This window comes from Balaenoptera acutorostrata, chromosome 4 (assembly GCF_949987535.1).
Source record: "Balaenoptera acutorostrata chromosome 4, mBalAcu1.1, whole genome shotgun sequence".
Classification (NCBI taxonomy): Eukaryota; Metazoa; Chordata; class Mammalia; order Artiodactyla; family Balaenopteridae; genus Balaenoptera; species Balaenoptera acutorostrata.
The window spans coordinates 37,521,588-37,535,659 of NC_080067.1; the positions used below are offsets into that span (position 1 = coordinate 37,521,588).

Sequence of the window (14,072 nt, forward strand, 5' to 3'; positions counted from 1 at the left end):
TTATAAGTTAAGCCTCGTAATTAATAAATATTGAGGTAGGCACAAACAAAATATGCCTCCCTGTTGCCACTGTGGAGCTGCTTTTTGAAATTTGAGGCTTCTGCAAAATACATTCTGAAGCTCTGGCTTATTCTATAGCAGTTGCAATAACATTAGCATAATTTGTTGTTGTTCAGCATCTGAGACCTAGTTTAGTATATTTGTTACATGGAACATTCCCCAAAAGATACTTCAGCTACACTGAAGTGAAAATGAGTTATTAATGCATGTCTTTGTTTTATAACATATCTTCCTCTTTTTTTAAACTAGGGAAAAACAACTAGGTCTTGACTCACTATTAGGGAAAACATAATTCTTATTTGCATGTGAGTGTATGTGAATTTGTGATTTTTTTTTTTAGAAAAGCTCAAGTTAAACTGAGATTCTAATATTTTTATTAGGAATAAATTCAGTTGACATTGGTATATTATTAAAAGTATGTTTGAGAGTATTTGTTAAAAAGGTAATCTTTAAGGTCAAATATATAAATCAATAGAAATATCCCTAGGATTGAAACGTTAAACTGTGTGGTACCTTTGTGGCTTGAGTATTTGTAAAGTTTGCAATAAGAGATACATTTGTGAAGTGATGGGGACTTTTACTGATTAAATGGAAAGGAGAAATTATGTATGTATTGTGTTTTGTCATGAGAAGTCCATTAATTCATTTAATTAAGATGCATTCAAGTAATACCATCCTATATTCATATTTGATATCATTCATTATATTCTGAAGAATAATTATTTTAGATCTCTAACTATAAACATAGATTTTACATATTTTTCTCATAATGATTAATAATTAAGCAACAGATCTGAGTCAGTCTTCTATAGGAAGAAGCCAATAAGATTTCCCAGGTTGAGGTTACTAGGTTAGGTTTTAAACCAGACATCTGGAAATTCAAGATTTATCTGTTAAGATCAAGCTTTTGTGCTCACATATAGTTGATAGTAATGAGGGCTATTGCTACAATAAAATTTTAGAAATTTGGCAAAGTGTGACAACTATGATTATTTGGTTCTAATAGAGATATGGTTTATATTTTGTCAGATTTTTTTTTATTGTTTTTGTCACTTCTTTACATATTGATTTTATAATTTCGCTCGATTGAACCTACTCAAATGGAAAACAGGCATAGGTTAATTATGGAGAAGCTCTTAATGACCACTGGTTGTTGTGAGAATGATTCTGCCTTGGAAGGAAAGTTGGAACAGTGGGGCAAAGAGGTACACATGCAGCAGATTTCACTGATGTACAGGGTGCCGTGGGAATATTTCCTCAATTCTCTCGTTAATCAACTTTATACTTATTTTTGAGCTGTGCAATACTGTTATTAGGGAAGCATGGATGAATTTGCTACCATTCCTCAAGCAATGAAGTAATATTTAAACATGTTTTAGGTAGAGGTACCACCAACCTCAGTAAGAAGCTAGGTGATATTGTTCAGAAGGTATAAAGATGGAAAATTAAACCTAAGATTTTGGCCCCTAGTTACTGTGCCAAATAAAATATAACTCATTTAAGTAAACTTTAAAATCAAAGTCCCTAATCATGGCATTGCCCTGGGAATAACAGTATCACAATCTATTACATTCCATTTAACATTCACAGTTTTATCATGCTTATTTCACATTGGTAGATTCCAGATGGGTTAATGTACCATTCTTCCTGAAAACTGCCAGAATGGTTAGATTTGGTTTTTCTATCTTTTAGCTCTTTGAGCACATATCAACATTGTTAATTTTATTGTATTCTTGTGTTCTGACTTCCTAATTATTATTTTGAAATATTAAATGACATGGACAGATCAGAAATGACTACCTAAGCCTAGCAAGATAACAACTTCTTTGGGTAATATACAGAATAAATAAAACACTAAATAGGATTAGTATTTCATCTTGAAGAATGATAAAGTAACATTCGTAGTGTTATTATACTTTCTCGTGGAGTAGAGGGAAATGTTAAAAGACTGCCCGTTTGAATATCATCAGAAAAAAAAAGCAAATTTTCCCTTCTTTTGCCAGAATTGAAGACTGATTCTGTCAGAAATTCACAGATAATTATTTACATGTTGTAAATTTGCAAAGCCACGTGTAACTGTTTCAGATTTTTCCGTGGATTAAAAAACAAAACAAAACTTCCATCAACTTCACAATGAAGGAGGTGTATAAATATGGTTCTATGTTAACTTCACTGCCTTTGCTCTTTCCAAAGAGTGGCGTTTGCTGGTGTTTTCATTCAGTTATAAAGGTGGCATCTCAGTGTTTTAAACTGTGTCTCATAAGCAGATAGTGAAATAGGTACGTAGTATTATGCCAGATACTAACAAGTGTTGTGAAGAAGAATAAAGCAGGATAAGGGGCTGGCAAGTCTGGGCTGGTGTTGAGAGTAACAGAAGGTTTGGATACTTTTGACAGAGGGCAGGAAAAGCTTCTAGGAAGATAACTTTGCTGTAGGGCCTGGAAGAAGGCACAGTTAGGAACAAAACTAGTGGCTCAGTCTACAAAATGCAGTGAGTCTTTCTGATATTTGTCTTCTTATGTCTTTTAAGTTTTAAAATTTTGCCTGATATAGGACTCAATTCAGAACTCACTTTTTAATCATTGTCTGAGTAGAGGCTTCATGTGTCATTTTGTCTTCAATGTAAATACTTCAGGGACAAGAGTCATTTTCTAATTTGAGTACAGTTTAGTTAGTTGCTTTTGGAATTCAAATCTTCAGCAATAGTGCATCACCTCACCAACACTCCTTCAATATCCTTCAGTAAGAGACCACTTGACGATTAGGTAATCAAACCTATCAGAATTGTAAAGGAATGCTTTGATAGACCTTCGATTACTTATTTGAGTTGGTAAACATGATCTTACTTTCCTTGCTAGCAGCTTGTCACCCAAAACACAGTGCAGAGCGTCAGACCAGTAGGCCACGTTGCCCATCGCTGTGCCATTCCAGGGGATTTGTGGTCGAAAGTTACCTTTTTTTCTCAGCAGTGTTTCTAAAACTTCAGCATTTGCGTATCTCCTTCATGATTTTTACCAATAGATTTACTTAGTCTTATTCTTTAAATTCTTTTTATTATACTTTAGCCTCTTCCTAAGTTATAATATCCACAGGCTTGACAAACTTGTTTTAGCATTCCGACGCATCTATTAAAATTATGTTGTTTCTGCATCACTTAAAATCGCCATGGGTGCTACCACGAGTGTGCTTACCCCTCACTGAGAAACACTGATGTCAGCTTTTTGTTATACGGAGTTGAATACTGCTGAAGATTGCATTAACCCATTCAGACCACAGTTTTTCCCACGTAATAAATAACTTTGTTACTCTATTTAGTACCTTAGTGAGTAGAGAAAAAACTATACAGCCTCCAGAAATGCTTAGTGAGTTGTTTGTTTACTGAAATGTCTGTTAATATTTGGGACAAGCCGTGAGCAAAATTGTACTGTGAGCTAACTTAGTTTACTAAAGTAATGCATTGCTAATTATGGACTTGTCGACACCAGTGAGCCAGGGGGAAAAGTTAACTGTTTTGGACGAGGAGCTTCTTCTTGTCAGCTCCAAACGTACACAGCAAAGTCAGCCATCTCTTCCAGTTAGATTGAAACTTCTCTTAGTAAGTAAAAAAAACCTCAAATAATTACTAAGTTAACTTCCTCAATATGTAACTTATTTCAAAATCAAAAGTTATGAAAAAGTCCCCCAAGTTCCCAGCTAACTACTCTGGCATGTAATAGAACCAATCGGCCTATATTTGGTTCAGAAGAACTGAAATGATTAGTAAACATATGTGACTAAGAAATTTAACCTTGCTTATAGAGGCTATCCAGTTCTCCAAAACAGAATTTTAGTCTTATACCTTGTAAGTGTCTGTTTATCCTTTACTGCAGAATATATGCAACCCTTAAATAGATATTTATATGAAACCATCCACTGTTAGTTTAATGCTAATATATATCAATTGCTGTAAGAGTAATTATTTGTAATTCCCCATGGTTTTTTTTTTTTTCTTTTTAAACTTTATCCTGTTTTTGGTTTCTTTCCCTCTATCTTTACATTTTCTTCTTTTCCTTTCTATTTACCTCCTCTTATCTTAAAGTAGAAAATACATGTGAATTCTGGTATCACTCAAGGAGAAATTGGTCTTGGTTCTTGGGAAGAATATGCCTGTTTGTAGAACATGTCACATGATAGGAGAAACTCTACAGTTTAGTGTTTCAAATTTGATTAACGGGTAAAAGAGGGCTTGTTGTTATGCAGGTTTTTAAAAGTTTGATTCTCACTGAAAAACGGTTGTATTCCCCAATCATTTCTTTTGTTTGTTTTTGTTCAGGGAGGTTTATTATAATACGTTGAAATATCGGTCAAAAAGTTACCTCGGAAGCAATTTACCTATTAGTAAATATCTTTACAGTAGAAGTATTTCTTTCAGTAATTATTTACAAACAACACATATTTTTAGGGCAAATATGTTTGCAAGAATTCCTGCAATCTGAACAATACCCATACACTTTTAAACATTGTCTCTATCTGTAGAACAAAAATCCATTGCCATTTGAAGTATTGACCCAAATCCTATAAAATCTTATTTTATCAAAGCACTCAGTTATGAAGATTTCTAGTCTCCTCTGAAATTCTTATGTTTCAATAAAGAAAAAGAAAAAGGTTACAAGACAGTATTCTGATATCAGCAATTTAGTCAAACCAATTTTGAGGGTAAAGTTTGAGTTTGTTACTCCCAGTGCCCTGTATCAAAGGCTGGAACACATTATCAGGTGCAGCTGGACTATTTCATAAAGGTCGGTGTCCTATCTGATTGCTCACTTGTCCATATGTGGCTAATTATAAATGTTTTGATTATCGTCCTTGCCTAATACATTTTATAATAGTATTTTCAGCTTACAAATACATATCTATAATTCTTTCAGTGATACTTTTTGATGTAAATAGGATTTCTCTGCTACAGAAAATATAAATAATCAGGACACCCATTTATAAGCATTTTAGTAATTGAAGTATATTTTGTACTTGAGTGGGACTAAATCTGTAACATTGTAGAAAGGAAAAATAATCAACCCTAGAAATTAATTTTGTAGTTGTATTTGGACATAACCAGGAAGCAGTGAAGATATTTCTAATGGTACCATTGTCTTTCCTCATATTGTTTAGATCCCATAGATCATGATGAAATTTTCCTCTGAATTGGACACACATTCTCATAAACATGTTTATTCCTAGTAGGTTGAATAAAACCTATTCTTTTAGTAAACATTTCAAGAACATCTGTTATGTTCCAGGGACTGGGTTTAAAAAAAATGGTAATACACTCTATTGTCATGGAGTTCATAACCTTGGGGGCAAAAGTACCAAGAGATAGAAAGTACTGAGCATATTCTGAAAGGGAATAATGTTTATCAGAGTTGGCCCAGCCTTCTACAGAAGGTGATATCTGAATAGCAGTTTAAACAAGGAGAAGGGGTTTGCCAAGTTGAAGGGGTGAAGAAGTATGTGTCAAACCAAACAAAGGGTTAGCATGTAACAAGTCCCAGGAGCTCACAACAGTAGGACATATGCCAAGAACCTTGGGCAGTTCCCTCACAGCTCCTCTCTCCCAGGGAGGATAGAGGTGCAGCGCTGGGAGAAACCAAAAAGATAAAATGTGTCAATTCAAGACAAGGAGAAGAGGGCAAGAAAGAGGGAGTTGTACGGGCTGTTAGAGGTCAAGTAATGACAAGGGACTACGCGGAGTCTTTGGATTTGGCTTTGTTGGGAGCATTGACGACTGTCGCTGAGCAGTAAAGTAACAGTTATGGAGGTTTTACTGATACAGATTCAAACGTGAATGGAGGAGAAGCGGGAAAACTAGCACGTGTAGATGACTCTTCAGACGTTTGTTTGGGAAGGATGGATTAAGAGCATTAGGGAGAGGTGATGTGTAACGAGGCACTGTCCCCTTCCTCCTGCTGTGCCACCCCTTCTAGTTTAGAGCTTCTTCAGCACTTCGGGGGCTCAGAGAAGGAACTGCAGGAAAGGCAGATGTTCCTATAGAGAGGGAGTTTAGAGGGAAAGAAGTCTTGAGAAGGAGCCAGTTAAGGTGGCAGCTTAACCTTGGGCCGGAGAAAGGAAAGCTCCTGGGAGACTGAGAAGAAAGAAGGATTACAGAGAGATAGTTTAAAGATGGGTGGTGGGAAGGTGAGAGAGAGTTCATGCCTGAGGGCCACTATGAAATATTTGTGACATATGAGATCATCTACCGTTGGTAGTGAGAGCAACATGGAGGAGGAGGGACTTGAGAGTAATGAAGTTTTAGAAGAGCTGGAGTGTGAGAGGGAGCTGTCCAGGGCCAGGGGGAGGATTCCTAGACAGTGGGAGGCCTGAGTGACCCTGGAATATAGAAATTTATAGAGGCAACAAGGAGTGTGTGTGTGTGTGTGTGTGTGTGTGTGTGTGTTTTCAGGTGTGTGTTCATATTTGTTTATATGGGTGTGTTCCTGCATGTGTTTGTGTATTTATGTGCTGTAAGGTTAATTCCAGTTCGCACGTAGAAATCGATCATTTAATTTGCCACAGTTTATGGAGCTCCATCTGTTTTCCATCCCTAAGCCAGGCACTTAGGGTTACTGAGATGAGTAAGATTGTTTCTGTCCTTGGGAACATTAGGCTAGTGGGTCAGTCATGTAAGCAAATAAAACACTGTATAGGGGAGCGGAAGTAATTGGAAGGAGACAGTGTTAATATATGGGTGGGTGGAGACGGAGGAAGTGACATCTTGAAAGCTTCTTGGAAGAAGTGACATGTTAGCCAGCTTCTAAAGGAGGTAATGGTTGCAGGTGAAGCTCTTGAAGATTCCAGAAAGACAAAAGAGATGTTGACCACAGATGTGGTACATACGCAAGGCATGAAGAAGTTGAGAAATTTTGAATGCAGAGTAGACTTTAAGGAAGGTGGATGAATCTTAAGAGTTCGTGACCAACTTGGCTTTGTTTTTACAGAACCAGGAATTAGGACTGGAAAATTTTTTAAAAACAAAAATATCTCTGGAGCATCAGTATGAGTTTTTTTTTTTTTTTTTTTTTTAATCTTTCCAAAAGTTGTAGTCTTACTACAATATTTTCTAAACCTAGTATCTGGTAGTTTTTAAAAAATTAATGTTAAGAATGACAGTATTAGTTCTCAAATAAATTTTTAAAATTTCGGCTAGATATCCATGGTTTATGTATATGTATGTATGTATATATATTCATATTCATATTCTGTATTCTAATTTCCAAATTATAAATATATTATACGCCAGTTGGCCATTTTTGGCCCTTGAAGAAGTGTAACCTAACACTATTTATTATACTGTGTCATTGCTCTTTAGAGTGTGGAACTTTTAGAGTTATTAAAGCCTTGTTTTCTTTGGTAGCATTCAAAATGGGGGGGAAAATGTATGCTTTTGTTTAACTACTGAGCATTTTCTGAAAGTTTTTCCATCCAGATTGAAAGAGAAAGTAAGTTGTTAAAAGCAAAAATGCCCCGCTATAGAGAGCAGTCTGAGTTAATAGAGCGTTAGGCAATAGGGGATCCCCCCCAGCTCCCACCCTCCAGCTTCATTCGTACCTCTGAAGTGCATCATGTTGCCCAAATCAAATTGTTCACTTAATATTTAATGTTTCTGCGATGGAATCACTTTCTCCCTTGAGGTTGACTTCACATTTGCCAGCCACACTGACAACACTGCGCTCCTTATTTTCCCCACATGACCTCAACTTCTGCTTAAAAAATGTTAGAATAAAGGATGCTTTTGTTCATATCTCGCCTGCCTGTGATATATTGACAAAGTGTCTGCCGGCTGAATGGAATAGTTTTACAGTATGAGTGCCGCTTTCAGTGGAGGGGCAGGACTTGGGCTGTAGAAGGAAGTGAATTGGATAGGTCAGGAGAATGTACCATTTGTAAACACCCCTTTCCTTTTTTATTCACGTGTCAGGACAGCAGGAGCAGGCTGTTCAGTGCCCGTGCCTGCGCAGAGCCGGAGGGAGAGCAGCTTGGAAGTCAGCTGCAGTTTTTAAACCTTGCTTTTTATTTCCTGATAATGATCTTCAAGTGCTTGGACTTGTTTGAGAAGCTGTTTTGAAACTAACATGGTTTAGTCCACTAACTGCATGTTGGGTAAATTCAAAACCCACATGCTCGTCCTCTTGCAGTGGAATAAGTCACATCTGATGGACATTTTCTGTGCTTATAGCATAGTAATGAACGTCTGACAGGCGCGACCTTTCATAAGACAACCCACACTATTGGCTTTCTGCCCAGAATATTGCTGCAACACTATCTGTGATTGGTTATCTCTCTATCATGCATTGCTTCACAAGGGGAAACGGCCCCTTTTTTTAATAAATCTACGATGGCTGGCTGCAGTATGCCTCACTGTAAGTATTGTGTGTGTGTGTGTGTGTGTGAGAGAGAGAGAGAGAGAGTGTGTGTGTGTGTGTGTGTGAGTGTGTAAGAGAGGGAGAGAGAGAGGCTGACTTGAATACTACTTAGTCTGGTAGCACATGGCAAGGTTGTGATACTGTAGGACGTCAGTGAAGAGCTACTTAGTAAATCTTAACCTATCTCTTTTTTCTACAGGTTGGTACTAAGAAGTGCCTTTCCTGACGTCTCTGCTGCTTGGAACCGCTTCTAGAGCAGTCTCTGCTTTTGCCTTGCTTGCTGCCAGCTAGACTGTGACGACAGCACATCCACCCTCCACCTCTAGCCCAGACACCCCCATTTCTACTTATAATCAAGAGAAAAGCTCTAAGTATCTGGCATTGCCCTAGGCTGCTTTAGTTTTAAGAGAAAAGTTTGCTGAAAAAGTAAGATATCTTCTGCCAGGAAATCAAGGAGGAAAAAAAAAAATCATTTTCTCGATTTTGCTCTAAACTGCTGCATCTGTCTATGCCAAACTAATCAATACCGATTGCATCACCAAACTCCATTGCAAATTCAGCTGTGAGGAGATTCCCTTTCAGACAACTTTGCTGAAAGCAGCTTGGAAATTCGGTGTCAAAGGGTCTGCCACGTTTTCATGCTTGCATTTTGGGCTCCAAATTGGCACTGGGAAGGGGTTACTGAGGGCACAAGGCTGATTCGAGGCCCTACTTTTAAACGTTCATCTACTTACGATCCTAGTATTTCTCTAAAAACCAAAACCTCTTTGAATTAACAGTTTCATGCTGTGAATTTCTAGTGGGAAATCTTTTCCTTGATATTGACAACACAATTTTCCATGTACTTTTAAAGCAGGGAGTGGGGGAAAAGTATTTTGGAGGAGACATTTTCATCATCATTTTACAGTTTTATTAGTTCAGTTTTTTCTTTTTTTGGTTGTTACTGTTTTTTTGGGGGGGGGTTGGGTTTGTTGGTTTCACTGAAAATTTTAACTACCTGTAAAATCTAAACATGGCTGTTAGTGTCACACCAATTCGGGACACAAAATGGCTAACACTGGAAGTATGTAGAGAGTTCCAAAGGGGGACTTGCTCACGGCCAGACACGGAATGTAAATTTGCACATCCTTCGAAAAGCTGCCAAGTTGAAAATGGACGAGTAATCGCCTGCTTTGATTCATTGAAAGTGAGTAAATATTATATTATTTTAAGGATATGCAATAATTGAAATAAAGGGGATATGGATATACAGTCCACTGAGTTTGGAATTATGGATTGCTGTGTTAATAGTTTTAGTTATACGGTGTGTTCTTGATGATGTTGAGGTGGGGGACTTTACTGAGAAGCAATAGAACCAAGTCTGGCCAAACTTTCTTTGTTATGAATAACTTTCTCCGTCCTTTAATGCTGTGATTTTTTTTTTTCTAGAGCAGAAGGTGTCAGCCTACTTTTTACTTAGTAATAGCTAAGTCAGCGCCTATCTATAGGAATAGTAAATGTAGATACATGTGTGTGTTAGCATGTGCATAGATTATATACAAGGCCATGGCACTAGCTGAATGGGGATGCTTTGTTTTTGCTTGTTTGAAAACGTGCTGTACTGTTGTAAAAGTATAGCAGATTTTGTCAGCTAAACTTGGATAGACTTTTTATATTAATGTTTTGACATTATGGAGTTCCTTTTTGTTGTATGAGCATATTATTTTAAGGCCAGAAGCAATGCATGTTGTGGAAAACATAACTAGAAGTAAGGTTCTGAGCTGCTGCCACAGTACCCTATCAGAGGCATAAACTTTGTTGAATGTGACTTTTATAATTCAGTAGAAATGCTTGAGTAGTATTATTAATTGGATTTTTTAAGTTTCTAAAATTCTAATGTGAAGTAACTTAGCAGTTTATTTTCTGTTACCTCCTGATTATTATGTTTTTATTTGTAACAGTCTCAGCTAGAGGTGTTAAAAGTTAGCTTTTGTGGGCACCATAATACCAACAAGTTCACTTTAGTATATTTCGACATTCAAAAATGTCATTGGGTTCGTATTTCAGGTATCACATTTGAAAGTGGGTCTTTTAAAAGGTAGCATACATGTCTTAATTTTGATGTGCAAGGTCGACTAGAAGCGTGAAGATTCCTGGGTACTCTCTACATACTTGGTTTAATGAACTGCCTTTGAATATTAATGTGCTGGTTTAATTCACTCTTTGAACCCTGGAGAGGGGAGTCGCTGTTATTTCAACATCTATAGAAAAGTGAAAGTTTCATAGATCCATTTTGTCTTTTGCAAAAAGAAAAAAAATAGTGCTACAGTAACCTTTCTTTAATACCATAGGGGTGAATTAACTGAAATAGTTAACATGTAAGTTAACTCATAACTCACCCCAATGTTATGAGTTAACTTGTGAGTTAACTATTTCAGTAAATTGCTTCTTGGTCCAGTTTGTGCAGCTCACTTTGCTAAAGTTTCACCAAAGACTCAAGGATATTATCTTCAAAGTAGAATATAAAAAAGGTATTAATGACAACAAAGATACCTTATAGTGTTAGATTGTTCTTAGTGTCATAGTGCTAAAGATCAATAAACAAGAGTTATAAATTACCACTGGGCCTTTTTTTTCCTTTCCTTTGAAAGGCATCGATGAAGGGCACAGTGGTTGTACCTCGTGAATGTGTCTTCCTAAATTCCTGCCAACTGAATTTAGGTGTAATTAGAGACTGGGACCCATAAAATGAGGGGCAAAGGGCTAATTACACTTGTCGGTAACCAGCTGTGTCCATAAGTAACCCTGTTTTGACCCAATTACTAGTAAATCCAATTTTTAATCCCACAGACAGTTGATGGTGCACTGGTAACTGCAAAATGAAGGACCTTAAACTTGGCTGTGACACTGAGTGGTTTCACAGCAGACCTGCTTTCACAGCATTTGGAAACATTGTGAAACATTAAAATTCAGTTGCTATTTTTCCATCTCAAAATATTTTTTTAGTTGCTGCTCACTTGTGGCCATAGAACAGTCCCCCTTTGAGTAAAGCAGCAGCGTTGCTTAATGACATGCTGTGTGGTTAACAGGATTCAACTGCCACATCAACATCAAGGACTTTTTTTTTAATAACAAATAATTTCAAGATTTTAAATTTACTTTTGAAATCAGCTTGTTGTAGCAGCTAATCAGTGCAAACGTTGTCCATATTCTTTGTCTTTCTAAGAGAAACTGAAATTTAATTTATAGTGTCTAAAATGTGGTAAGATATTTTGATTTAAATAACAGGGAAAAAATAAACACAGGTTTATTTCTGGTGGAGCTTCATCCCCAGAACAACAGCTCCTTAAATGTTAGTGAACTATGTTAAGAATTAATTTAAAAAAATTTGAATGTGTAATTAAGTATTCAGGTTTCAAAAAGCCATGTTTCATATATATGTGTGTATGTTTGTAACTAACACATGTGATTCTTGATAAGAGTATTCAGAATCCCACCTTTTAGATAGTAGTCTTCCTGTGTTCAATTTTGTGGCTAAAATAGATCAAAAACATATTTTAAAACAGTTAAAGTAACTCTATGACTCATGCCTGAAGTTCTGAAATTTGGGAGCATTATGAGGTTTCCATGCCAGTAACCGCTAGATCATTTGTATTGTTTCAGAGAGTAAACGGAAGGAATTTAGAAAACTTGTAATATCCTGACTTCTTTAATAAAATGTGTTCTATATATTGCTACAATCCATAGTCCAACCTTTTGTGAGTTCTTGAGCCCTGAGATGGAGGTAGCCTGTGTAATCTACTATTTTTAGCAAGTTAGGAAAGCAAACCAAATACTCTCTGAGAGGACCCTGGGAAATGGCTGTACCCTTCAGCTGTGCTGTTTCAGACTTTGGCCAGGCTCCCAGGTGACTTAGGTTTATAGCAGACTTCTACATAGAGGCGGAGAATTCATTTCATTAAAAACAAGTCAAACAGTTCAAGAAAGTATTTATGTAAAAGAAATCAATTGGCATGTTACTAAAGGGAATAGGAAGAAAATCAGCTGATAGTCTTTTAGTTGCATATTGGTGATTTTAAAGTTTAAATAATTAGATGCATTTACTACGTGAAAACCTAGAATTCTGCATCACAATAAATGTGTTGCTAAGTAAAATGAAAATATATAATAATGAGGAATATATGTACATATGTATATACTGAAATAGAATGATAGCAGTAAGAAAGAACAAAAGATGTAATAATGAGTTATCATTTATAAATTAAACAATATTTTAAGCACTTAATTTTTCTCCCTTAATTTTGCTTTGGCACTTGCAGTCTTAATTTCCAACAGTCTAAGAGTATATTCATATTGAGAATTAAATTGCTCACGGATTATAGATATGAGTGTTTTATTACTTCAGAAATACTGAACATTAGAAAAGGTGTTTTAGTTAATGCTGGAGAGGATTTTTTTTTTTCCTTATGGCTTATGAAAGGGATACCAAAAGAGAAAAATATCAAAAGAAAAATGTCAGCACTATAAGATGCTATTAGAATATTATGTTTCAGGAATGATGATTCAAAGAGTCGTTAATGGCAAGTTACCTATTTTCTTCAATAATAGTCTCTTAACTAAAATTAAGTAGTTGATATAAAGAAAGCCTACAGGCTGTATTTTAATGTTATACCAAGTTATTTATATTATCAAAAAATAAGCTTTCATCTTGTGAGCAGCAGAAAGAGACTTGCTTGTTGAATTCTTCTTTTTCAAATATCCATTTATTTTTCAGGGGCTGTGGGAGGAGAAATATAACCTTTATGTTTACTATCTATTTTCCAAAAATCTAGCAAACTTTTTACCTTTGAAAAGTTTAGTACCTTGTTCTCTTATCAAATTAGGCAATTTTGTTTAAGATAACTAATTGTTCATTTCACTGTTATACATGTTTGTGTATATAGATAGCCCAGCTGATCAAATTTATCATAGACACATCAGAGACCAGATTCCACTGCAAAGTAGTGTGGAATCAAGGGCATGAACAAACACATTTAAAGTGCCTCTGAAGACTTAGCAGAATATATGAAGTAATAAAATCAGCTATTAGAAGACACACAAATAGGTAAACATCCAGGTAAATGAGCAACTAGAAAACTCACAGTTAATAACGCAGATAAACCAAGTTTCCAGATGGTTATGTGGGGATAGGGTGACATAACTGGACATAATAAAGTGGTCTCAAGGTATTTACAGTTACATTTTAGAAGATCTTCCATTGTTAGCACAGTTTATCTTCAATTTAACAATTGCCTGTGTTGTTCCTGCTCTAAGTCCCAGCATAGTCTTTCCATAATATCTTTTAAACCAGTTCAGCTGATAATCCTGACAAAATGGTATCTGCAAATTGCAGGCTAAACATCTACTTTTGAATTAAAACTTTGATCTAGTAGGCTCCTAATTGGAATAACTTTTACCTAGCATTTCATTGTTGTTTGTTGTTTTGCTAAGGGCATCTCCCATGTGATATGAAAACTCTGACAGAGTATTGTATGTACATGTAACTCTGTAGGTACATATTCAATGTGTCTTTCAGTGACAGGTTGACACAGGACTTCCTCATTTCCCTCTAATGATTTAGGAGATGAACTATTAGCA

General features: G+C 36.0%; 1 protein-coding gene across 17 annotated transcripts in view; it reads left to right on the plus strand.

The window, feature by feature from the left end:
- MBNL1 (muscleblind like splicing regulator 1) overlaps window positions 1–14,072 on the plus strand; it is a 179,433-nt gene that overhangs the window by 23,132 nt on the left and 142,229 nt on the right. For 12 of the 17 annotated variants that reach the window (XR_009008141.1, XM_007188142.2, XM_057545363.1 and 9 more), the window contains exon 2: window positions 8,656–9,642. The exons of 3 other annotated variants lie outside the window; for them this stretch is intronic. Coding sequence is in view for 12 of the 14 variants with exons in the window: in XM_007188142.2 (XP_007188204.1) it covers window positions 9,469–9,642 (174 nt within the window). In the remaining 2 variants the exon portion in view is untranslated. Of the gene's footprint in view, window positions 1–8,042; window positions 8,454–8,655; window positions 9,643–14,072 lie in introns of those variants that run through there. 2 more of the 17 variants (XM_007188140.2, XM_007188154.2) reach the window with 2 other exon arrangements.